This window comes from Gigantopelta aegis, chromosome 9 (genome assembly GCF_016097555.1).
Source record: "Gigantopelta aegis isolate Gae_Host chromosome 9, Gae_host_genome, whole genome shotgun sequence".
Classification (NCBI taxonomy): domain Eukaryota; kingdom Metazoa; phylum Mollusca; class Gastropoda; order Neomphalida; family Peltospiridae; genus Gigantopelta; species Gigantopelta aegis.
This window is the reverse complement of record NC_054707.1, coordinates 51093813-51118690: the sequence shown is the minus strand read 5'-3', so window position 1 is coordinate 51118690 and position 24878 is coordinate 51093813. Positions and strand designations below refer to the sequence as shown.

Below are 24878 nucleotides of genomic sequence, written 5' to 3'. Positions count from 1 at the left end.
GTAATACATGGTGAGATAGGACCAGCTATCAACCACACGTTCAGTGTAAGTTGTATACCCACAGCTAGCTGTAAATACATGGTGAGATAGGACCAGCTATCAACCACACGTTCAGTAATACATGGTGAGATAGGACCAACTATCAACCACACGTTCAGTAATACATGGTGAGATAGGACCAGCTATCAACCACACATTCAGTAATACATGATGAGATAGGACTAGCTATCAACCACATGTTCAGTAATACATGGTGAGATAGGACCAGCTATCAACCACACATTCAGTGTAAGGTGTATAGGACCCACAGCTAGCTATAAATACATGGTGAGATAGGACCAACTATCAACCACACGTTCAGTAATACATGGTGAGATAGGACCAGCTATCAACCACATGTTCAGTAATACATGGTGAGATAGGACCAGCTATCAACCACACGTTCAGTAATACATGGTGAGATAGGACCAGCTATCAACCACACGTTCAGTAATACATGGTGAGATAGGACCAGCTATCAACCACATGTTCAGTGTAACTTGTATACCCACAGCTAGCTGTAAATACATGGTGAGATAGGACCAGCTATCAACCACATGTTCAGTAATACATGGTGAGATAGGACCAGCTATCAACCACATGTTCAGTGTAATGGTGATAGGACCCACAGCTAGCTGTCAAATACATGGTGAGATAGGACCAACTATCAACCACATGTTCAGTAATACATGGTGAGATACCCAGCTAGCAACCACATGTCAGTAATACATGGTGAGATAGGACCAGCTATCAACCACACATTCAGTGTAAGTTGTATACCCACAGCTAGCTGTAAATACATGGTGAGATAGGACCAGCTATCAACCACACGTTCAGTAATACATGGTGAGATAGGTCCAGCTATCAACCACACATTCAGTGTAAGTTGTATACCCACAGCTAGCTGTAAATACATGGTGAGATAGGACCAGCTATCAACCACACGTTCAGTAATACATGGTGAGATAGGACCAGCTATCAACCACATGTTCAGTAATACATGGTGAGATAGGACCAGCTATCAACCACACGTTCAGTGTAAGTTGTATACCCACAGCTAGCTGTAAATACATGGTGAGATAGGTCCAGCTATCAACCACACATTCAGTGTAAGTTGTATACCCACAGCTAGCTGTAAATACATGGTGAGATAGGACTAGCTATCAACCACACGTTCAGTGTAAGTTGTATACCCACAGCTAGCTGTAAATACATGGTGAGATAGGTCCAGCTATCAACCACACATTCAGTGTAAGTTGTATACCCACAGCTAGCTGTAAATACATGGTGAGATAGGACTAGCTATCAACCACACGTTCAGTAATACATGGTGAGATAGGACCAACTATCAACCACACGTTCAGTAATACATGGTGAGATAGGACCAACTATCAACCATACGTTCAGTAATACATGGTGAGATAGGACCAACTATCAACCACACGTTCAGTGTAAGTTGTATACCCACAGCTAGCTGTAAATACATGGTGAGATAGGACCAGCTATCAACCACACATTCAGTGTAAGTTGTATATCCACAGCTAGCTGTAAATACATGGTGAGATAGGACCAGCTATCAACCACATGTTCAGTGTAAGTTGTATACCCACAGCTAGCTGTAAATACATGGTGAGATAGGACCAGCTATCAACCACACGTTCAGTAATACATGGTGAGATAGGACCAGCTATCAACCACAGGTTCAGTAATACATGGTGAGATAGGTCCAGCTATCAACCACACATTCAGTGTAAGTTGTATACCCACAGCTAGCTGTAAATACATGGTGAGATAGGACCAGCTATCAACCACACGTTCAGTAATACATGGTGAGATAGGACCAGCTATCAACCACATGTTCAGTAATACATGGTGAGATAGGACCAGCTATCAACCACACGTTCAGTGTAAGTTGTATACCCACAGCTAGCTGTAAATACATGGTGAGATAGGACCAGCTATCAACCACACATTCAGAGTAAGTTGTATATCCACAGCTAGCTGTAAATACATGGTGAGATAGAAAAAGCTATCAACCACATGTTCAGTAATACATGGTGAGATAGAACCAGCTATCAACCACACATTCATTGTAAGTTGTATACCCACAGATAGCTGTAAATACATGGTGAGATAGAACCAGCTATCAACCACACGTTCAGTAATACATGGTGAGATAGAACCAGCTATCAACCACACATTCATTGTAAGTTGTATACCCACAGATAGCTGTAAATACATGGTGAGATAGAACCAGCTATCAACCACACGTTCAGTAATACATGGTGAGATAGAACCAGCTATCAACCACACATTCATTGTAAGTTGTATACCCACAGATAGCTGTAAATACATGGTGAGATAGAACCAGCTATCAACCACACGTTCAGTAATACATGGTGAGATAGAACCAGCTATCAACCACATGTTCAGTAATACATGGTGAGATAGAACCAGCTATCAACCACACGTTCAGTAATACATGGTGAGATAGAACCAGCTATCAACCACATGTTCAGTAATACATGGTGAGATAGGACCAGCTATCAACCACACATTCAGAGTAAGTTGTATATCCACAGCTAGCTGTAAATACATGGTGAGATAGAAAAAGCTATCAACCACATGTTCAGTAATACATGGTGAGATAGAACCAGCTATCAACCACACATTCATTGTAAGTTGTATACCCACAGATAGCTGTAAATACATGGTGAGATAGAACCAGCTATCAACCACACGTTCAGTAATACATGGTGAGATAGAACCAGCTATCACCACACACAGTTGTATCAGTAGCTGTAAATACATGGTGAGATAGAACCAGCTATCAACCACACGTTCAGTAATACATGGTGAGATAGAACCAGCTATCAACCACACATTCATTGTAAGTTGTATACCCACAGATAGCTGTAAATACATGGTGAGATAGAACCAGCTATCAACCACACGTTCAGTAATACATGGTGAGATAGAACCAGCTATCAACCACACGTTCAGTGTAATGGTTGTATACCCACAGCTATCAACCACATGTTCAGTAATACATGGTGAGATAGGACCAGCTATCAACCACACATTCAGTAGTACATGGTGAGATAGTACCAGCTATCAACCACACGTTCAGTAATACATGGTGAGATAGGACCAGCTATCAACCACACATTCATTGTAAGTTGTATACCCACAGTGAGATAGCTGTAAATACATGGTGAGATAGAACCAGCTATCAACCACATGTTCAGTAATACATGGTGAGATAGGACCAGCTATCAACCACACATTCAGTGTAAGTTGTATACCCACAGATAGCTGTAAATACATGGTGAGATAGGACCAGCTATCAACCACACGTTCAGTAATACATGGTGAGATAGGACCAGCTATCAACCACACGTTCAGTAATACATGGTGAGATAGGACCAGCTATCAACCACACGTTCAGTAATACATGGTGAGATAGGACCAGCTATCAACCACACATTCAGTGTAAGTTGTATACCCACAGATAGCTGTAAATACATGGTGAGATAGGACCAACTATCAACCACACATTCAGTGTAAGTTGTATACCCACAGCTAGCTGTAAATACATGGTGAGATAGGACCAACTATCAACCACACATTCAGTAATACATGGTGAGATAGGACCAGCTATCAACCACACGTTCAGTAATACATGGTGAGATAGGACCAGCTATCAACCACACATTCAGTATAAGTTGTATACCCACAGATAGCTGTAAATACATGGTGAGATAGGACCAACTATCAACCACACATTCAGTAATACATGGTGAGATAGGACCAGCTATCAACCACACGTTCAGTAATACATGGTGAGATAGGACCAACTATCAACCACATGTTCAGTAATACATGGTGAGATAGGACCAGCTATCAACCACACATTCAGTGTAAGTTGTATACCCACAGATAGCTGTAAATACATGGTGAGATAGGACCAGTTATTAACCACACATTCAGTAATACATGGTGAGATAGGACCAGCTATCAACCACACATTCAGTGTAAGTTGTATACCCACAGATAGCTGTAACTACATAACTCCTGTTTAATTAGATAACCACACATTCAGTGTAAGTTGTATACCCACAGATAGCTGTAAATACTTGGTTGAGATAGGACCAGTTATTAACCACATATTCAGTAATACATGGTGAGATAGGTCCAGCTATCAACCACACATTCAGTGTAAGTTGTATACCCACAGATAGCTGTAAATACTTGGTTGAGATAGGACCAGTTATTAACCACATATTCAGTAATACATGGTGAGATAGGACCAGCTATCGACCACACATTCAGTGTAAGTTGTATACCCACAGATAGCTGTAACTACATAACTCCTGTTTAATTAGATAACACACATTTTGAGGTAGGAGTTTGACGTTTAGTATAAATTATGTATGAATTTTTGTTGTTGACTGATGACCAGGTTTTCCAAAAGATGGAACCAATGTTTACTCTGAATACTAGTACTTGTATTTCCATTTGGTCATCCAAAATATTCAACTACCTAATGGCCTAATTGAGGATCGTTAATAGGTGGCATCAAGTTTTATATAACAAATGGATATAACAATACGTCGCCACTGAGCACTCAGTGTAATATCAGATAAACGTAAGCTGAAGTAACTCATTCATGAGACTTCGTCATGTAAACTTTAAGGCCATTTGATTAATCATGGCTGACCTTACACAAATTTACATTAAATGGCCACTTTAGATCACTTACGCTAGTCTGATATATCTACTGCAGCATTCAGTAGCTTGGATATCATCCAACAGCAATTATTCTTTGATACAACAGTGACCAAAATTTATGCATTTGAAGTGTTAAAAATTGTCTGAATTTGTGGAATCGATCACTGGAATTGCCAAATAAGAAATGTCAAAACCTGTATTGAATAGTGAGGATTATGTTGATATCTTTGTTCTTGTTTTGTTCATAGGTTATCAACTTTGGGCCTGGAACAGTGTCTGCCTCCAAACTGACGATCTACTGGCCGTATGAGGTGAATGGTGGACCGGGAAACGGAAAACACCTTCTTTATCTGATGCAGTCGCCATTGGTGTGTACGCTTTCATTCACTGCTGACAAAATTGCTTAGATGTGTTGTTCAGGCTCTCGTAGTTTCTCTAGGCATATTACTGACAAAACTATGTTGATATGTGTTGTCCAGACTGGTAAGAATTTCTCTAAATATAGTGATGATAAACCTGTGTTGATTTGTGTTATCTAGGCATGTGATGTCTTTCCAAATTTGAATCTAGGGTCTAAAAGTTTTATAAGCCATGGGGAATATCTGTTTAATAGACGCAAAAACAAAATCGTAATCTATTGTTTGTTAAAGAATTTAAGTCCTCATTGTTCACAGGTGATGAGTGGACCAGCCGAGTGCATTCTGAATCCCAAGATCATCAATCCACTGGGAATAAAGGTCAGTATCTGTTATGGTAGCTTACACTGTAAAGTGATGAAATGTTAGGATAGAGGAAGGAAATGATAAAACCAATGGGAGAGATGCATAAGACCGATGGCACCTAATGTGAGTTCTGTGTGATTGCTCTACATCCTACCCTGTAATGCGAGAAGTTATCTCCTTTCCAGAGTTGCCTTATTTAAACAAAATTATGTAATATTTTGAAAAACAATGTTTATAGATATTTATTTTTTAAGACTAATTTTGAGCTATTACAATAATGTTTATCCTGAAATATTAATATCATACAACAGTAATGTTTATAGCACAAGCATATTTTGTCACAATCCCAAAAGGTTGAATGTCACTGTATGGCGTATGACTTAGCCTGGCGTAATTCTTCGTCTGTAAGTGTCTACATACCTAAAGCAATCAGCACACTTGATTTATTGAACAAATGAGTTTATTACCCATATGGTTACACATATTATTGTGGTACATATCAAAGTGATACGTCCCACTAGAATGCCAAGTGGGACATAACACTTTTGACGTCACAAGATGACATCGTTAATTATAGCAATACAACCTTACAGGAACGTCAACGAATAGAGATGAGTGGTATAAATTAAGCATATGTTCATAATGATATTTGAATTAACTTCTCTGGCAAAAACAGTGCTTACTAATAATGTTTACTTTGTTTGTACGAAACAGGAAAATCCAGATTTCATCATTCGACCTCCAAGAAGAAATGTAAGTTTAAAAACCTTACAACATTATTTTTATGAAAGATTCAGCACATTTTTTAAACAATCCATTGACTAAGCTAGAACCCTGTAAAGGTTTTTGTTGTTATAAAAGAAATATGTGTATTTGTTTCAAATAATATTAAGCACTCTTATTATGCACTAGATTAAAAAAAGATTCACAACTGTCAACTGATTAAATGCTCATTTTACTTATCTTAAGTACTGAATGTTTAATTAGTTAAATGAAATATTTTACAATCCTGTTTATTGTTTCTCAATTAAAACATAACAGTTTTTATAATCTTTTACAATATGTAATGTCAACATGTTGCCAATGTAGCAGATTTAGTAGTTCAAAGCGCAGTGTGCATTTAAATCGACTATTAATCGATCAAGTGCAGACTGATGACCGATCACAGAATTTTATCCTTTCTTCTGCGTTCCAAGCTATAGTTGATCATGCATTAGATTTGGGAGTCCGGTTGTGGTGATAAAAAAAACGCTGTCTCTGTCAAGTCTTCTTTGGAACCCTAAAGAATTTTATCCAATTTCCAAGTCTAGTCCAGTTTCTTTTTCTAGTAATGATTATTTGGTGATATTTTGTAACAGAAATTTGTTAGTTTATAAACGTAGACAATCTGTTTTCTAGACTCGAGGTGGGGTTTCTGAAATAAAAAGTGTGGATTCTACGCCATTGGTTAATCCTGCCTCTGACGTGGTGCGTAAACGCAGAGAAATTGTGCAAGTACGATCTAAGCGACAGGATGACAAAAATGATGTAACTTTGGTAAGTAGGATATCTGTTATATAACATGAATTGTGTTTTGAAGGCTTGATATTTTATATTTGACGCACACTATTAATTTCTAAATCATATATGGTATACGTCTGTCAGATTTCATATAAAAAAATTTTACTACTCATTTGTCAGAGGTTTAAGGAGATATTTATAAAAAGTTTTTTTGTTTAACAACATAGTATGTGCTATACTGTCTGTGGGGGAAAAAAGGTAGTGTGTTTCCTCTTTAAGACTATTTGTCAAAATTACCAAATGTTTGATATCCAGTAGCCGATGGATTAATAAATCAGTGTGCTCTAGTGGTGTGTTAAACAGAACAAATTTTAAGTTCAAGTACACTGTCTTGGGCCCACATATCAGCTGTCTGAGCTATTTGTTAAGAACGGTGGGTTAGTTGTTAGTGGTTAATGAGAGAAGTTGTTTTATGGCTTTAAACCTATCTGTTGAGTGATTAAAAGTTGCTCTGTGTGGGAACTGGTACCAGGGTGTGAACCCAGTACCTACCAGTCTCAAGTTCATTGACTTAACCACTCTTCCACTCAGGCTGGTACTGCTGATAATTCAAATATATATATATATATATATAATTGAAAATTTATTAATTATTCCAAAACTGTTTTAATTTAAAAAAAATAGAGAAAATTATTAAAACAGTTTTAGAAAATTAAGAAATAAATGATTACTTTATTAAGATATTGAGTACATTGTGTAAATGTTTATGTGCGCTGGGATGCTCTGCTAAATGGTCTTGAATATGAGCATGTAGCAATAACTAAACCCTTATCTTAAATTCATATTTGACATTTCACATGCATTTTTTATCATATATTTCATGCAACATATGTCAAAAACAATAGCAAAAAGCTGAACAATTTTCTAGTCATTCTTTGTAGCCAGTAAGTTATGATGATTTCAGAATCAGCTATGTTATCTTGCAGGGCCCCGTTCCACGAAGCGATTTTGTCTCTAAGATCACTGTAACTGCACAGCTAACATATGCAGTTAAGGTGATCTTAGTGCTAAGATCGCTTTGTGGAACGTGGCCCTGACCAATATGTCAGTATATTTAAAAATGTAATGTATCTTCTCTCTTTCTAAAAAAATTTTGGTTGGGGGTAGGGGGGGAGGGTCGGAGTGTTGGTGGAGGTTTTCCCACTGTCCCCTGAAGCATATGTGTGTTTATGATTGTTGTTTTTTCTTGTTTTTCACAGGACTGCAAGAGGAACACTGCGAAGTGCCATGTTATAATTTGTAGTATCGGTGAACTGAAGAGTGATGCTTACGTCACGGTTCTCCTCCGTGGTCGACTGTGGGAGTCCACACTGTTGCTGGTAATGTATAGTGTGTAAACTAACGGCCAACAATCACATGTGATAACACAGCAAATGCTTCGCTGTAACGCATTCTAATCCAGTCTTTCTGGACCATTATTTCAGAATATCAGGGATGTGATTTTTCAGCTCTTTATTTGATTTCAGCTTTGTTTTTGTGTCCAATCATTTTCACAAAGTAGACTGGATTTAATTTGAAAGGCTGATAATTGAACTTTATTTCGATACAGTACAGAGTTGTCAGCTTTTCAAAGATCATTTCAACTTTTCTTTTTAAATCAGTATCACATCCGTTATATTAGAAAAATAAAATAAATAAAATGGTGAGCTAGTCATTTGCACAACAGGTGGACATGACTAGATCTGAATGTCGGCCTTATGTTCTGTATTTAATACAGTATGCTGAGTGTGTATTTGTTATCCCTTGAAATATGTTCTGTATTTAATACAGTATATTGAGTGTCTTAGTTAGCCCTTCAATTATGTTCTGTAATTTAATCCAGTCTGTTGAGTGTATTTGTCAACTCTTGAATTATTTTCTGTAATTAAATCCAGTCTTTTGAGTGTATTTGTCAGCCCTTGAATTATGTTCTGTATTTAATCGATCCTGCTGAGTGTATTTTTTTTTACTGTCAGGATTTCAAGTCTGTGAATGAAGTGAAGATTCGATCAAGAGCTGAGCTGTACATTGACCCAGCGTTAAACATTGAGTCGAAGCAACTAAACACCATTAATTATGTGAGTTACTTATTAGTAATTAACCAGCAAGTAAAATAGTAGTTTTCATATCCACTTAAAGGCCTCCCATTTTAAACATTTGTTTTGCTGTTCTACGCGATCATTCATTACAAACACATGATAAATACAGGGTTTTTTCTCCAAATCATTTCTCACCATGCTGTATGTTTCTTCTTTGTGTTTTCTCTATCATTTCTTTTTTTCAAATATGGGTTTCACAAACATTTAGAAAGGATCATTTGGTTGTAGAGTTCATTTTGGGAATTTAGGATTGAGAAGATATAAAAATTCTGTTGTTTTGACAAAGGTGGCTGTAAGGATGCCTGAGGTCAGTGTTTTTTTTGTTTGTTTTTTTTTTGTTTTTTTGGGGGGTGGGTTGGTGGGGGGACTGCCAGATGGCCAGTGCTAAAACAACATCCCTACAATTACCGTATATCTTCGCGCCTATAAGTCGAATTTTTTTCACCCAAAAATTATTTTATAACTTGGGGGGTCGACTTATAAGAGGGTAAAAAAAATTCACCAAAAAATATTACTGTTTTGGGGATTATTTTACAAATTTTATTGTTGAAGTATGCCATGTATTTATACTCAAATATGTTAATTTGACACATTTATTTTTATAACCTTTTTTTTTTGGCATTAGAACGGTTTTGGTTATGCGAAAAGGCGTACGATCTCACTCACATGCCAAGACAACAGTCCACTTAGTTAAATTAACAGTCATCACTAATAGTAAAAATGTAAACAATACTAACTACCTGTTGCCTGAGTTTATTTTGAAATCTGGTCACTGGCATTAATGGTTGTTCAAACAATGTTTTGGCGGTGATTAACTTCATGAATATTACTGAGCTTTCCCTTAAAATAGACTGATCTCTGCAGTTCACTATCTAGAGCAATAGGGACACACATCATTTGGTACAAAAACCAGTGTACTTTCCAGAGTTATCCTCCTTACATGTATTAATATGGCGGCAAAACGTGATACTTTCAGTTTTATCGTAGTGATCTGTTGGCAGTGTTTATAAATAAAGTTGTTGTCTGTGCACAAAACCATCTGTACAGTACCATACAGTAACAGTCAAACAGCTTTCACTCTCTACTAAGAGAATATTTCGTTTTGATGCTATGTAATAATGATAGTTTGATTGGAATAGTCTGATTATATTGCGATGTACAAAACGTGAAAACTGAAGTTTGTAAAATAATTTTCTTTTGTTCAAATATTGTACATTATTGTTCTCATGTGCTGAAAATAAGAAATATTTCAATATTTATAAGTTGTTTTTCATGGGTCGACTTATAAACGGGTCAATAAAAAAATAAGTTTTCAGGGCTTGAAATTAGGGACTCGACTTATAGCCGAGATCGACTTACAGGCGAAGATATACGGTATATGCAAAAAAGTTCAGGAGTCATTGATATTTGTATTGTATAAGTTGAAAGATTTTTTTTTTTTTAAAGTATACAATGTAATGAAATAACATGTAAAATACAATCCAAAATTAATATATATATATATATATATATATATATATATATATATATATATATATTTGTTCATTTGCAATTACAAAGAAGTTATTTTGGGCAAGTAAATTAAAACAGTTTTCTAGAAAAACTGATTGTATTCAACGTTTATAATTGTTGAGTTTTCTCCTCAGTCTTTGCCTTCATAATGTTTTAAATTTTGTTTATGCATCTACTGCTTTCTTCTTTGTAATATCTAACACTTATCACTTATCACATTCACCCAATAGCTGATCTCTATTTTTGTGCTGAGGTGTCATTAAACATCCATTGATTAAAGTACAAACTGAGAACTAATTGCATGATGATCAAATGTGATATATTTTATTTTGTTTTTCATCCTGTGTTCAATATGAAATGTTTGTGTTTGTTTCCAGGCTATAACGAAGGCAATGCCCGACATAAAAGACCAGCCAGGGAAGGGAATTCAGTGGTGGATTATATTGGTAGCCGTCCTTGTTGGAGTTTTGCTGTTAGCTGGACTAATCTTGTTGCTATGGAAGGTGGGTACTCTTATTACAGACATCAAGCTAATGTACATTTTCTCAAACCGTATAAAACTTTTAATTGAGTCTGAGACTTTAATGTCATAGCAATGCCGTACAAATTGTACATGTGTGATGTTATTACAGATTGGAGTCTAGACTCGTGTAAGTTTTATAAGCATGAGCCATCATCATAACCATCTGGGCCAATTTCAAATATAATATTGTAATTTTCACTGATATAAGTCCAAAAGAAACTATACCAAGAAAAATTTATTTAAATTCCTTTATAATTTGGATAATAGTGGTTTAAGTGTTGTATGCCGGTCGATGCGCCCTCATGTAACCAGCATATTATTACATGCCAGCCAAACAAATGACAGTGGCAAATTTATTGGAAAATTACATTACGGCAGCTGTTGTTATGTCTGCATCATTAAAGGACTAAAAATACTTACAAAAATTAACAATTTTTGTTTGTTTAATGTTTATTTAGCTGTAGCCTACAGCTGAAGACTTGACATAAAATAATAAAAAAAGATTGGTAGAAAACTTTTTTGTGTGGTACACATTTTAACAAATGATTAATAACACTACATACAACATAATTCAATATTTGGTGCAAAATGCAATCTATTCTTAAATCGCAAAGTTATTTGATATGTCGGACAATGTAATTTTTTTACTCGGATGCCTAGAAATCGTCTTCAGGACATTATATTTTTAAAATTTTCCAGGTGGAGCATGCTTCCATTCCCTAGGAGTCTTTGACTGCCACACATTATTATTTATTGCCTGCTAAACATAATGTCCTTTAAACAATTTTTTAAATAAACTGCTGTAACTTTTAGGATTTTTTGGATAGGGCATTCTCATCTATGATGTCCCCCCCCCCCCCCCCCCCCCCTCTATATAATATAAAGTAAAACAATGACAGTTTATAACATCCTATCAACCAATACACTACAAAAATGTTTCCGTACAATATAAAAAAGTTTTATACATGTAGTTGTGTTCATAAAAAAGAACTGTTTCTCCAACTGAACTGTTAATAAAGTAGTGTGTCTGGTTACTGAGAAACCAGCTTTGTTTACGGTGGCCAAATATACATAATCATTTTCATAAGTAATATTCATATTAATCATGCTTTTTAATGTTCTTACAGCTTGGATTTTTCAAGAGGAAAAAGCCCGAGGATATGCAGACATTTAAAGTTGAGGTTGAGAAGAAGAAAGATTTGGAAGACGATCAGAACTTTTAGTAATTCTGTGTTACAACAATATCAAGTTTGAAACATTCCCTTGTATCAGTGTGTGCTTGTAAGATTTCGTGACAAATTAGCAAGAATTTACATCTCTGTGTGTGATGTCTGAAAGCCATGAAAGAAAAATTGCTTTCAAAGTCTGTTTCAAAATGTTAAAATGTGTGCCTTACTAAAAACTTACAGAGATAATTGTCAGATACACTGCAAACATTTGTGTTATAATAGATAGGTAAGGTGTGTGGTTAGTGTGTTAGAGATTTTTGATTATACCATAACTGCCCTTTAGACCTTCTGATTCTTCGGAATACTGCATACACATGGAACTCATTTTTAATGTGTAGGTGCTGCAATATACTTTTAATTAAAAATAACATGACATGTCCTGCTTGAATAATTTGAATATATTATTTGAAAAGACACACACTAAAAACTCCGAACACCAGTTATTTTGGACATTATTATATATATAAGAGATTTAATGTTTAAAATGCTTATTAGGCATTCCATGTTTAAATTTGATTTTGCAAATTGACTTGTTATGCTGCTGAGACTGCTCGCTCTGTTTGAACAACTTGGAATAGTGATGTATCTATGTGTGTATTAAACAATGGCTAGTAGGGATAATGACTTGCATGTGTATATATTAAGAAGCGTTTTGAAATATTAGCTAGTTAGTGTGTATTTGAATCTACAACTTTTAATGTTTTTCCAATCCTAAGTGCTCACAAATGAACCTAGTTCAGATGTAAATATTTGTCATCGGTCATATTTAACTGTAGTGAAACCAAAGTTATGGTGTATGTTACATGTTGAGCTATCTGGAACTGAACAGAATTTTGTAGTTAAAAATACTCTTTTTTTTTGTTGCTTTTTTTTAATGCAAGGGCTTCCTATAAGATGAAGAAACGGCTGCTACTACCATGCAGTGATTATTTTATCTTTTATCTTAGTGGAAAGAAATACCTAGAAAAACCAGTGTTTGCAGATAAGGAGAGGTATATACATCATGATTATAGATGATACAATACACACACCTTTAGGGTGGGGTAAAGTGAGGGTTCAGGCATATATTTAAAGAAAAAAGACAAATATTTTGTGATGTTGTTGCCCCCTATTTTCTTATGATAATCTTAACTTTTCAGAATTAGCTGCATGACCACCTCTCAACCCAGCTGATCATAATTAATTTTATGTCGGTGTAGGAACAAACTTTTACCAACAATAACCCATTACACTTTTGTTTCTTCCAAGTTTGTTTTCAACCTAATATAAATCAGGAACATCATGTGTTGTGTTTAATGATTCTAGTTGTGATTAACTTCAATATCTTATGTATGAAATATATTTTGATATCACACCGTTTGTAGTGCAAACAACCAGTCCAAGAGAGAAAATTAGTATTTTATTTTATGTTTATATATTCATATGTTTATCAACAGAAGTAAATACCAGAAATTTGCTTCATTTTGATTTGATTAATATTCATTGGTTATCAAAATTGCTTTACATCAGTAAATTGCGATAATTCATTGCTCCTGTGTACCCAGGTTCTGTACCATCAGGGTAATTTAGTATGTGGATAGTAATTTTGTGTTTTCCTAATCATTCCTACTCTTTTCTTTAATCAGTCCTATTGATTTTTTTGTCTTTGTGAAATTTAAAACTGACGATTACCCTCAATTCTGTTATTCTGTTCAATGAATCTTCTAAACCTTGTGATCTTTTGGTGTCTTGATGTTCTGATCATTCTGAAGTATGTATTAATAAATCAGTTGTACACAGTTAATTGGCTATCAACATAACTGCACAGTGGAGTGTTGCTGTGTTGTTTTTTAACCTCTTCATGACATAGGAGGTCGAAGCCCAACGATGAATCGTAACGGCCTTTCCCTACTTGACAGTGTCGCACATGGAAAGGTAGGTAAAGCCTTTTAGTGTTACAGTCTCAGTGAAACCCAGCTACTTGCAGCTATAAAATTCTGTCTCAGGATTTGGGTGTAACATGGCTTTTACAGTCACCAAACCTGTTAAATTTTAGTAGAGCATTTGTAGCTTTGCAGTATCAATATTAAATATTTTTAATTATGATATCCACCCCCTCCCCCAGTGGAAATTCACTTATGGTCCACATAATAGCAAATTCTAATACATGGGTTAAATATGTACTTGGTGAAGTCTAAGATACATATATGAGATGTAACAAAAGATGTCTTAGATGTCATGAATGACTGCATGAATGACTGCTCTAAGTTATAACATGGTGCTATTTACCTCAGTTTTACTCCGTGCATTGTCTATAGGATCATGTAGTTTAGTTTTATGCATATTGAATACAAGCTTGTGTGAATAAAAACACATCATGGAGTTGGTCACATACTTCAAATTTTCATACAGATCTCCTAAGTTCATAACTGTCAAAAATAGTCTGAATCCCCATAAAAGTCAAAGTTGGTCAGTAACTGTATTTGATAAAGCTATACACTACAATTCAGATTAATATCTTGAGGCATTGTGGGGAAAAAAGTCCAGAAAACTATATTTGGGACAGACAGACGGACATGGACAAACATACATACAGTGTACAGACAGATAGAGACCAAACATATAATCCCCTTGATTGAATTGGTAGGGGACAAATAACATGTTCCATTTTTAGCTTAAAAGGTTGGAGAATGTCTTTTAAAAGTGAGCCTTAACTGAAGAAGATCGGTTTATATAAATTTCAAGTCGTCAGTCCATATGACTTGTTAGTAGTGTGCTGTATAACTGTGTTGTTATTGTACATTTGTGACGTCATACAAACTTGTTGTATAGTAAGTATAGTGTTTAACTATGGACATTTCTTATGATCTGGGTTGGGTTTTTTTTTCAAATGTAAACTAAAAATTTCATGCATCATTATCTGAATCAAGGATGCGATAATTTGTTTGATACATAGTTTGTGACACCCAATAGCCGATATGTATTTTTGTCCTGGGGTGTCGTTAAACAAACATTCATTTGATACATAGTTTGCTTAGTGCTTGGTAAAAGATAGAGAACTTGCTATTGAATACAATTTTGGGCACTTGATTTAACATTTAATGTGAGAAATCCTGTATTAGAAAAAGCTTTTCCATTTGTTTTATTTGTGAAATATTTTTCTTTAACCAAGAACAATCATGGTTCACATTGCCCACTTTAGTATATAAGACATTATATGCACAAGTTGTATACAGTCATTTTCTAATTACACTGTTAACTAGTAATATTATAATTTTTATATTTATAGTTATCATCATTTTCTCCTACCCTACTAGTATTTGTAATATATGGTGTATTCTTGCTTAGCTTTATGTTCGTTTGTGGCTTTTTAAAAATATGTGACAATAGTGGACAGTTTTTGTTATATCAGTACCATGACGGTCAAAGTTTGAACTGTAAATATTGAACTAGGTAGTAAAACTTGTATGTACATGTATATATTATTATTTTAATGTTTGTGATGTTCTTCCATTTATGCCATTTTGTATATTCAGTACATATTAAGTGTGTGACATTTTTTGTGAACTGGTGCTTGTGTCTGTACCCCATGTAAAAGAAAGAAAAAAAAGAAAAAAAAACGTACAAAAAAAAGTAAATATTAAAATTAATCCTTATTAAATAGCCATATTGATATTGTATCACCATTATATGCTTTTTGTTTTCTTCATATTACAAGTTTAGGCCAAACAAAATAAATTTCTGGTCTCTGGTCCAGCACGTGTTGATCTTGACCCTTCGCGTCAGTTTAAAAAAAAATTATTTCCCGCAGTATGACGTCAATTTTTTCCCTAGGCTTTTCTTGCTAACTGCATTTGGAACCAAAATACCATCGCACATAAACTAGGACATGCATTCTGATATCAATTTAAATATGCCCCTTATTTTGATATCAGATACACCCATCTTTTGTCTGCAATCCATTCTTTAAAAAAAAATGAATTGTAAAAAAAAAAAGAGCCACATTGCGGCATCAATTCTGGAACTTGGTCTGACCAGAGACCAACTTTTGTTTGTTTTTTCGCTCTATGTGTATGTATAATTTAAGTTTGTATATGTGTTATAAAATGTCCAATTAGTCTGTGCTAATGTTTTGAAACATAATCATAACATTATGTTGGCACATGTAAGAATTATTTACTATTTACATTTTGTTTATTTTATTGTGAGATCCTAAGCTAATTATTTGGATTTAAATTCTTCACTTGCTAATGTCCAGCACAACTTTAAATGTGTTGTGAAACACTTTTTGGAGTGATTGTCATAAGATATTATAATTTTATGATTAAGTAGCCCTTCTTTGAATTTATTGTTGATTTACCAACTATATGGTTCTGGACGATAGTTCTGGACGACCTTTATCTGTGTATTTGAAAGTGTTCTGGAATATGGAATATACTCTTGAGATAAACAAAGAATGAAGAATGCATTCATGAGTGGATTCCTGTTCTCAAATCCCACACTATATCACCTGGTGGTGTGACGACAACATCATGGTTTGTGAACACACTTTTCAATACACTGTATGATTTAACACAGAGTGTTTGATTGGCTGATATTTGACATGACTATAATAGCATTACTGATCATGTGATTTCTTTTCAACTTGGCCTGACCTCCGATTTATCTCGGTCTGAAAATATAAAACACATTTGCACTTCGAAGTGAAAGATTCCAATTAACAAACAGCCACTGAAAAATGAACGTTAACAACAAAACAAGATAGTGGATACAGTTAATTATAAACAAGTAAAGATTGAAAAGTGTGAATAAAATACACTTAATAAATGATAAAGAATGTGAAATAAAAACAAAATAGGGATGAGAAAGATGTGGATTGCTAAATCTATGGCCAAACAACACCCAAACTCAAAGATCAAAACCAGATGACTTGGATTGATCAAAAAGCAAACCAAAACATATTCAGACCATAAGAGCAAAGGAGAAGGAAGAAATCATGGGAAGCGAAGCTCTGGATATTATGGGAGATTTTTTAGTCAATCAGCTGTTATCATATTTGGATCAGTTCACTTGGATAAGGTAGAAAGTGCAATTGGTCAGAGGTCAGGCTAAGTATTCAAAGAGAAAATGATGCCAGTTTTGTTCGTTTTGTTTCTGTAGCTGCTGCTTCTGCTTCGAGTGACCAGACACCAGCATTGAGATACGCTCTCCACATTGTACAGCTTATTGTGTGCTTGCTTTCTGTGTGTGCCTTGTGTGACAGTGTGGCTCACTTTCATCATTCACCGTTAGCACACCCTCCTCCATTACCTGTAATCATTACATTCAGTTTCAACTTCGTACAAACAGTAGGGGTCATTCACAGGTATCATTTTCACTAGGGTATAAAGTGTGTGCTAACCCCACCCAACTTATACTCGGTCATAAAATTGTTTTTGATTTACACAGGATATTTTTATTGCCTTTTTTTTACACAAAGCATACACATTTTTGTCACCCCTCCCACCCCAGTTAAAAGGTACATTTAAAAAAAAACCCAAAACCCCTTGATTTTTTCTGAATGTTTTTGATCAACATGTATATTGTACAAGGTTCATTCAGATGTAAAATGCAAGATGGCACTTAAAGCTTCTGATGGATAGTTGAAAGGTTGCGATTTTCATGCTTAATATTAATGGATAAATGGATTTTATGAAACGTTTCTTGCTATGTTAATGCATTATGGCCAGTGATTAGGTGAAATTGTACTTGCTTGTTTCATAATAGCTGAATGCATTAATTTGGAAGAGGTGGTTTTCAGTAGTATTCTGATCAGAGTTGTTACTGTTTGGTGAATAAAGACTTCCAAGGCCTGCTTTCCATTAGTGCTATTCAACACGTGATTACTTGTGTGCAATTCCACCTTTCAATATCTGCATTGTGTACAGGCAGATTCCTATACACATTACTTTGTTTTCTTTATCAATGTTTAATAATACTTATATCAGATACTTACAATCAAGGCCTTTTTACGTCTGCAGAAATGTTTTTCCATGTTTGTGAATATAATTTTATTTCTTTGATCCCTACAACGTAGTAGAACGTTTATCAACATGTTCTATTGTTCCTGTACAGTTAGTACAAAAGATTTGGACAATGATCTTCTGATTGAAGAAGACCGGCCTCGGTGGCATTGTGACAGGCCATCGGTCTACAGGCTGGTAGGTACTGGGTTCGGATCCCAGTCGAGGCATGGGATTTTTAATCCAGATACCGACTCCAAACCCTGAATGAGTGCTCCGCAAGGCTCAATGGGTAGATGTAAACCACTTGCACCAACCAGTGATCCATAACTGGTTCAACAAAGGCCATGGTTTGTACTATCCTGCCTGTGGGAAGCGCAAATAAAAGATCCCTTGCTGCTCATCGGAAGAGTAGCCCATGTAGTGGTGACAGCGGGTTTCCTCTCAAAATCTGTGTGGTCCTTAACCATATGTCTGACGCCATATAACCGTAAATAAAATGTGTTGAGTGCGTCGTTAAATAAAACATTTCTTTCTTTTCTGATTGAAGATGTCAGTAAACATTCCACATTATGACAGCACCAAGCAGAAGCCTTGCTTGCAGAAATAATACTCGTTGATCGATCCTGTTTCTGTTTCTGCGTATGGAATTGCATGTATGAAAAAGATACTACGTATATGTACAATATCAGTAAACTTGTACTTGAATCGGAGATAATGGAAAGCAGGTCTAATCATGTGTGTGTTGCCACTAGTTGTATGTTGTCTGTTCACATTTGTCATTTTCTACTTTCTTATAGCTAATCTGTAAGTAGGTGTGTAATTTATTATGCTGTATCACGTCATTTGGTACTACATGTATCACACCAATCTATTCTAATCATCCATATAAAGTGATTATGATGGTATTCAGAAAATTATATTTGTACGTGTGGTTTTTTTCCTTGTTTTTTTTAAAACTGCTATTGCAAGAACCCTTTTCTTTCTTTGTTTTTTTATTACTAGTGTCTTAAAAACCGTTTTTGTATGAAAACTGTATTTTTGTTTTCATTTATATATATGTTATATTTGTTCTGTGTATTGAAGTAGCAACAATTTTTTTTATCAATTTGTGATCAACATGTTGCATGAATTTATGTTCCCCATCTGTTAATTTAAAGAACCTCATTTCTCTGGGTTGTGATTTTCAGATATTTATTTTTATTAACAATATCAAATACCTGACTGAGGTTACTCAGTTTGAAGGGTTTGTTTGTCCTTTATTAACAATATTAAATACCCGACTGAGGTTACTCAGTTTGAAGGGTTTGTTTGTCCTCATTAGACTGTCGACACATCAGGACACCGGTTTAATACTTAAAGTTTGAATAATTTTTAATCTGTAAATCTTTTTTTTAAGATCTCTGAAAATATTCATCAAATGGAATATAATATAATTTTGAACATTTTTGTAGCCATTGTTTGAGGATTGTTATTAATACTGAAAATCTGTATTACAGGGTACACAGTGTTTGTCTTATACACTATAGTAGTGTCGGAAATAGAATAAAAATGATTTTCGTCAATTATTTCTTTCATGTTAAACTGACAAGTAAATATTTTGTAAATACCTATTTAATGATACTCTACCTAATTTAGCATTTACTTGTTTTGGCTCTCATTGATGTACAAGGTGGTGTTTACTCTTGTAATTAAAATAAAGATGTCTGTAAACAGGTAATTTGTGACCTTTATTGGAACAGACTATAACATATTTTGATCATATGTCAATTTCATTTATCCTTCAACAAACTTTTAATTTAAAACTGTAAGTTAACTGATTATTTCAAATTGCAGCATAAATGATGAATTATGACAAACATATTTATTGAATATAAATTCAATATAAGTACATTCGAAATTTACACAGTCTTGCAACCACTTAAAGATGCTATATCATAGTTATTTGTGTGCATCTGTTTGTGATAAAGATTCTCCAGTAACAATGTATTTTCTACTAGTAGATAAAATTATTTCCTATAATCATTTATGGGCATATAGTTAAAGGTGTCTTCTTTAAATGCTAAATCAAAAGTTTATTAAGAAAATGATTTGCAATAGCTGCTGTCATTGTGCAACATTGAGATAGCACCTTTAATACCTGTATAATAGATCTCAAACTCAGAATTGTTCTTTACAGTTTTGCTGAAAAGTTACTTATAAATGACTACAAAGAATTTTGTTTTGGAGAGGGATATAGGGGTAAACCATCATCAGAAACAATCCCTCACATATTTTACATAACAGCAATGAAATTGACACCTTGACCAAAATATCTTATAGTCTGTTCCAATAAAGTGCACAAATCACCTGTTTACCGACATCTTTCTTTTAATTACAAGAGTAAACCCCACCTTGTACATCAATGAGATCCTAAACAAGTAAATGCTAAATTAGGTAGATTATCATTAAATAAATATTTACATATTTACTTGTCAGTTTATTATGCAAGAAATAATCGACGAAAATAATTTTTATTCTATTTCCGACAGCACTATAGTTGACCAACACATTGATAACTAATTGTTTAGCAGTAAAGTTCATTTGTTTCCATTGTTTACTAATTATATATGTATACATTAAACAAGAACATAATACAAATTATACACAGACAAAAGAAAATGTTAAATTTTAGAACTGAAGTTTTAAATTTGATATTTGAAAAATTAGCATTAATAATTTATTTTGTCAGTGGAAACTTGATTCATCTGTTAAAAGTTGTGACAACTGTTAGTCTTTTCATGTAGACTTTATATTGCATTTTATTACATAGTTTATTTCTTTCCCTTCCACTCTTTCCATTCCATGTTGCAGTGTATTTATTTATACACAATCATTTCATGAAAGCATTTGCTGTTTTTATTAGTTTAGTGTGTAATAGTTTGAATTTGGTAGATTGCTGAATGAAAATTTGTTTTTCAGTTTGGTACAGTGTGACTGCCATTTTTGTAATTTCAACATGCCATGCTATATTTTTGTTTCTTAAATATTTATCCCAAATTGATTGATGTAAAGCTTGAACAATGGTGATTCAGTAAAAGAAGGTAGTACATTCTTGAAAATAATGAATTCATACACCCTCAACTAATTATTTATCTTTAAGACACATACTACATGTATAGGTGTTCTAGCTTTCTTAAATGTTTTAGTCAGAATTGTTTAGCAGATATTATTAAAGTGACCATTCTATTTCAGTAAGCTAGGCAGTTATTTATATTAGAACCAAGTCTACATGGTTTAGAATGACATTAATCTTATACTTTATATGCAATTTTCTTACATGTACGGCTATCACCATCAGCAGTTAGGCGTTTGTATTTGTATATGCATCTATAACAATAAACTCATATTTTTTTATAATCCTTTGTCATTGATCATTTAACCTGTTAGTCTGACAGATGAGCTTGTGTGACATTTAGTGATAAATGTTAATGAAAACATTTCGTTGATATAGGTGTGAAAAAAAAAGAATGTTTTGTTTAACAACATCACTTGAGCACATTGATTAATCATCGGCTATTTGTGAAACATTTGGTAATTCTGACTCAGTCATCGGAGAAAACCCACTACATTTTTCCTAATGCAGCATAGGATCTTTTATATGCATTTTCCCAAAGACAGGAAAGCACATACCACAGATTTATCCAGTTGTGGTGCACTGGTTGGAACGACAAGTTTGCAAAAGAAAGTCTCAAGTTAGGCTTCCTTTCTATTAGTGCGTTTTTTTGCTAAATGGCTAACCGCCTTGCATTTCTACCCGCATGGTTTGCACAATACCACCAAAGTGTCCTTATCACATGGTTACTTCCATGAGACAATTTTGTGAATTAATACCCCTTGCAGTTCTACCCGCAGGGTTGGATAAACATTGATACATGATTGACTTACTTGTCACACAGCTAGCACCTGTGTCAATGGAAAGATGTTGATGCCAATCGACTGATTTGATTTTTACTGCCTAGCAGTAGAGATAAAAGTAAAGTTTGTTTTATTTAACGACGCCACTAGAGCACATTGATTTTTTATCTTATCATCGGCTATTGGACTACAAACATAAGGTCATTCTGACAGTTTTTTTTAGAGGAAACCCAGTTGCCACATAGGCTACTCTTTTTACGACGGGCAGCAAGGTATCTTTTATTTGCGCTTCCCACAGGTAGGATAGCACAAACCATTGCCTTTGTTGAACCAGTTATGGATCACTGGTCGGTGCAAGTGGTTTACACCTACCCATTGAGCCTTGCGGAGCACTCACTCGGAATTTGGAGTCGGTATCTGGATTAAAAATCCCATGCCTCAACTGGGATCCAAACCCAGTACCTACCACCCTATAGACCGATGGCCTAACCACGATGCCACCAAGGCTGGTAGCAGCAGAGATAGCCACACAGCTAAAATGGCATCGATGGAAAGGCAGCCTTACAAATAACCCACGTTAAATCTGTGTTGCTTTTCCAGGTCAGGTTTGTGTTTGGCCAGTGACATCATGGAATTAGAATGATGACATATTAGCATGCAGTACCCTTTGTTTCCGAAAACCCCCCAAATAATAATAATAAAAAAACATCCAACTATCAACATGGATATGTGGCCCTGTTCTATTCATCTCCTTTATCACCAATATTTTTCCTTTAGTTTATCCTTTAGATTTTTAATCCCTAACGCAGAGTCAAGACATTACAATATACAATTGGAGTTGACTCGGGTAAAAATTCATATCCGACTCTGTGGAGTTAAAATATCCTTGGTTAAATTTAGCTCCATTTTTTCATTCTGTAGATGCTTAACCCAGGTTAAAGAAAAACTTGTGTAGACATGCCCTCAGATAGGATCGTACATACCATAACACAAAGACACTGCTTAGAATGGGAAAAACCTAACATTCAAGGAGGGTTATCAATCTTAAGATCCACTGCACCTCGGACAAATGATTTACAGTATATTTGATTGATTGTGAGTGCTTGCTACAGACTGATTCTATAGTACAGCCTGGTGTAAACAATGTATTTATATCCTTGAAGTCACAGACCCTAAGGTCAATGACAGTCACTTTTTGCACCCTTGTTTTGGCTTCATACATAATAAATATAGCACATCTTACTGTAATTTCACTTGAAATCCATACTTCGTAAAAGGTACAATGTTTTAATCACAAGATTTTCTTCAAACATATTTAGGTGCATTAGTAATGTTCAAAAAAAATAATTTCAATAGCAATTTTGCACTGGAAATTTTTCAGCATTCTTAAAACGGAAACGTCATTTACCCAGTTTATGGTTATTGTAAGGAGTTGCATCTTTGGAATACTGACGTCATTCAAATTCAAAATTAGCTATATTATTACAATGTTTCGCCACATTAAAATAAAAACTGGTCTACTAACCTTGACCCCTGTCAAATTTCTATAACAAGCAGACGCTGTTTACAGGTAGGTGTTTTTTTTTTTTTCATAATTCTGGACAAAAATATTAAGTCCTAAGATGAAAGAAATAAAAAGTACCTTCTGTCAAATATATCATATCACAAAATTACTTTTGGATATGTTTTATTTATCGTGTATGAAGCCAAAACAACAGTCCAAAAGTGACTGTTGTCGACCTTAGTTCCAACCCATGAAAAGGTTTGGTTAAACTACAAACGATACAATAAAGTGGAAAATGAGTCTGTGATATTGAAACGAGGAAAATACCATCTAGTAAGCAACTAGAGTTCGTTTCCATAACAGTTACTTCTCAGAGGTACGTGTATTTTTTTAGAATTATGGAAAAGACATTTCATGGCATTACAAACACCAGATAATCTAGACAATAAAATGTTAAGTAATGTTTAATTCAATTATTCACCTAATGCGTGGTCGGTTTTGGATTCATCCCCACCAGTGGGCCCATTGGGCTACATGTATTTCTTGTTCCAGCCAGTACACCATAACTGGTATACCAAAGGCTGTGGTATGTGCTATTCTATCTGTGGGGTAGCGATTATAAAAGATCCCTTCGTACTAATGAAAAACATGTAGCGGGTTTCCTCTAAGACTATGTCAAAATTACTAACTAGCAATTTATGAAAATTACAGATTATTTGTCCCAAGGGTTTTACAACATTCATTCATGAGTGACAGATAATCCGCAACTCCTCAAAGCCATTTAGTTATCTTTATTATCCACTCACTTTTAACCCTATGTGCAATACATGACGTTAATGGCATAATGGCATTCTTTTTAGTCAAATGTTTACAATACAAAATAATACGAGTGTGACTGGTTATTGTTAAAGTAGTAAATAATTACTTTCTATACTGCTTATGAAAATATACCATTACATGTTTACGAAACAAAGGAGTCAAAAGTTGCTTCGGTCAAAACTTCACTTTCAATGATCATACCATTGTTCTACAATCTACAAAGATTGACCAAACATTTTTAACTTGATTGTTTCATAAACATGAAATGGTATATTTCTATATA

The 24878-nt window shown here is 34.6% G+C and overlaps 1 protein-coding gene across 1 annotated transcript in view; it reads left to right on the top strand.

The window, feature by feature from the left end:
* The window catches only part of LOC121381625 (integrin alpha-PS1-like), a 63132-nt gene extending 44480 nt beyond the window's left edge, over window positions 1-18652 (top strand). Inside the window, exons 19-26 of the mRNA XM_041510961.1 lie at window positions 5019-5138; window positions 5445-5507; window positions 6207-6245; window positions 6891-7028; window positions 8252-8371; window positions 9008-9109; window positions 11020-11145; window positions 12293-18652. Of these exons, the coding sequence (XP_041366895.1) occupies window positions 5019-5138; window positions 5445-5507; window positions 6207-6245; window positions 6891-7028; window positions 8252-8371; window positions 9008-9109; window positions 11020-11145; window positions 12293-12388 (804 nt within the window). The 3' untranslated portion in view covers window positions 12389-18652. The remainder of the gene's footprint in view (window positions 1-5018; window positions 5139-5444; window positions 5508-6206; window positions 6246-6890; window positions 7029-8251; window positions 8372-9007; window positions 9110-11019; window positions 11146-12292) is intronic.
* The last annotated feature ends 6226 nt before the right edge of the window (window positions 18653-24878 follow it).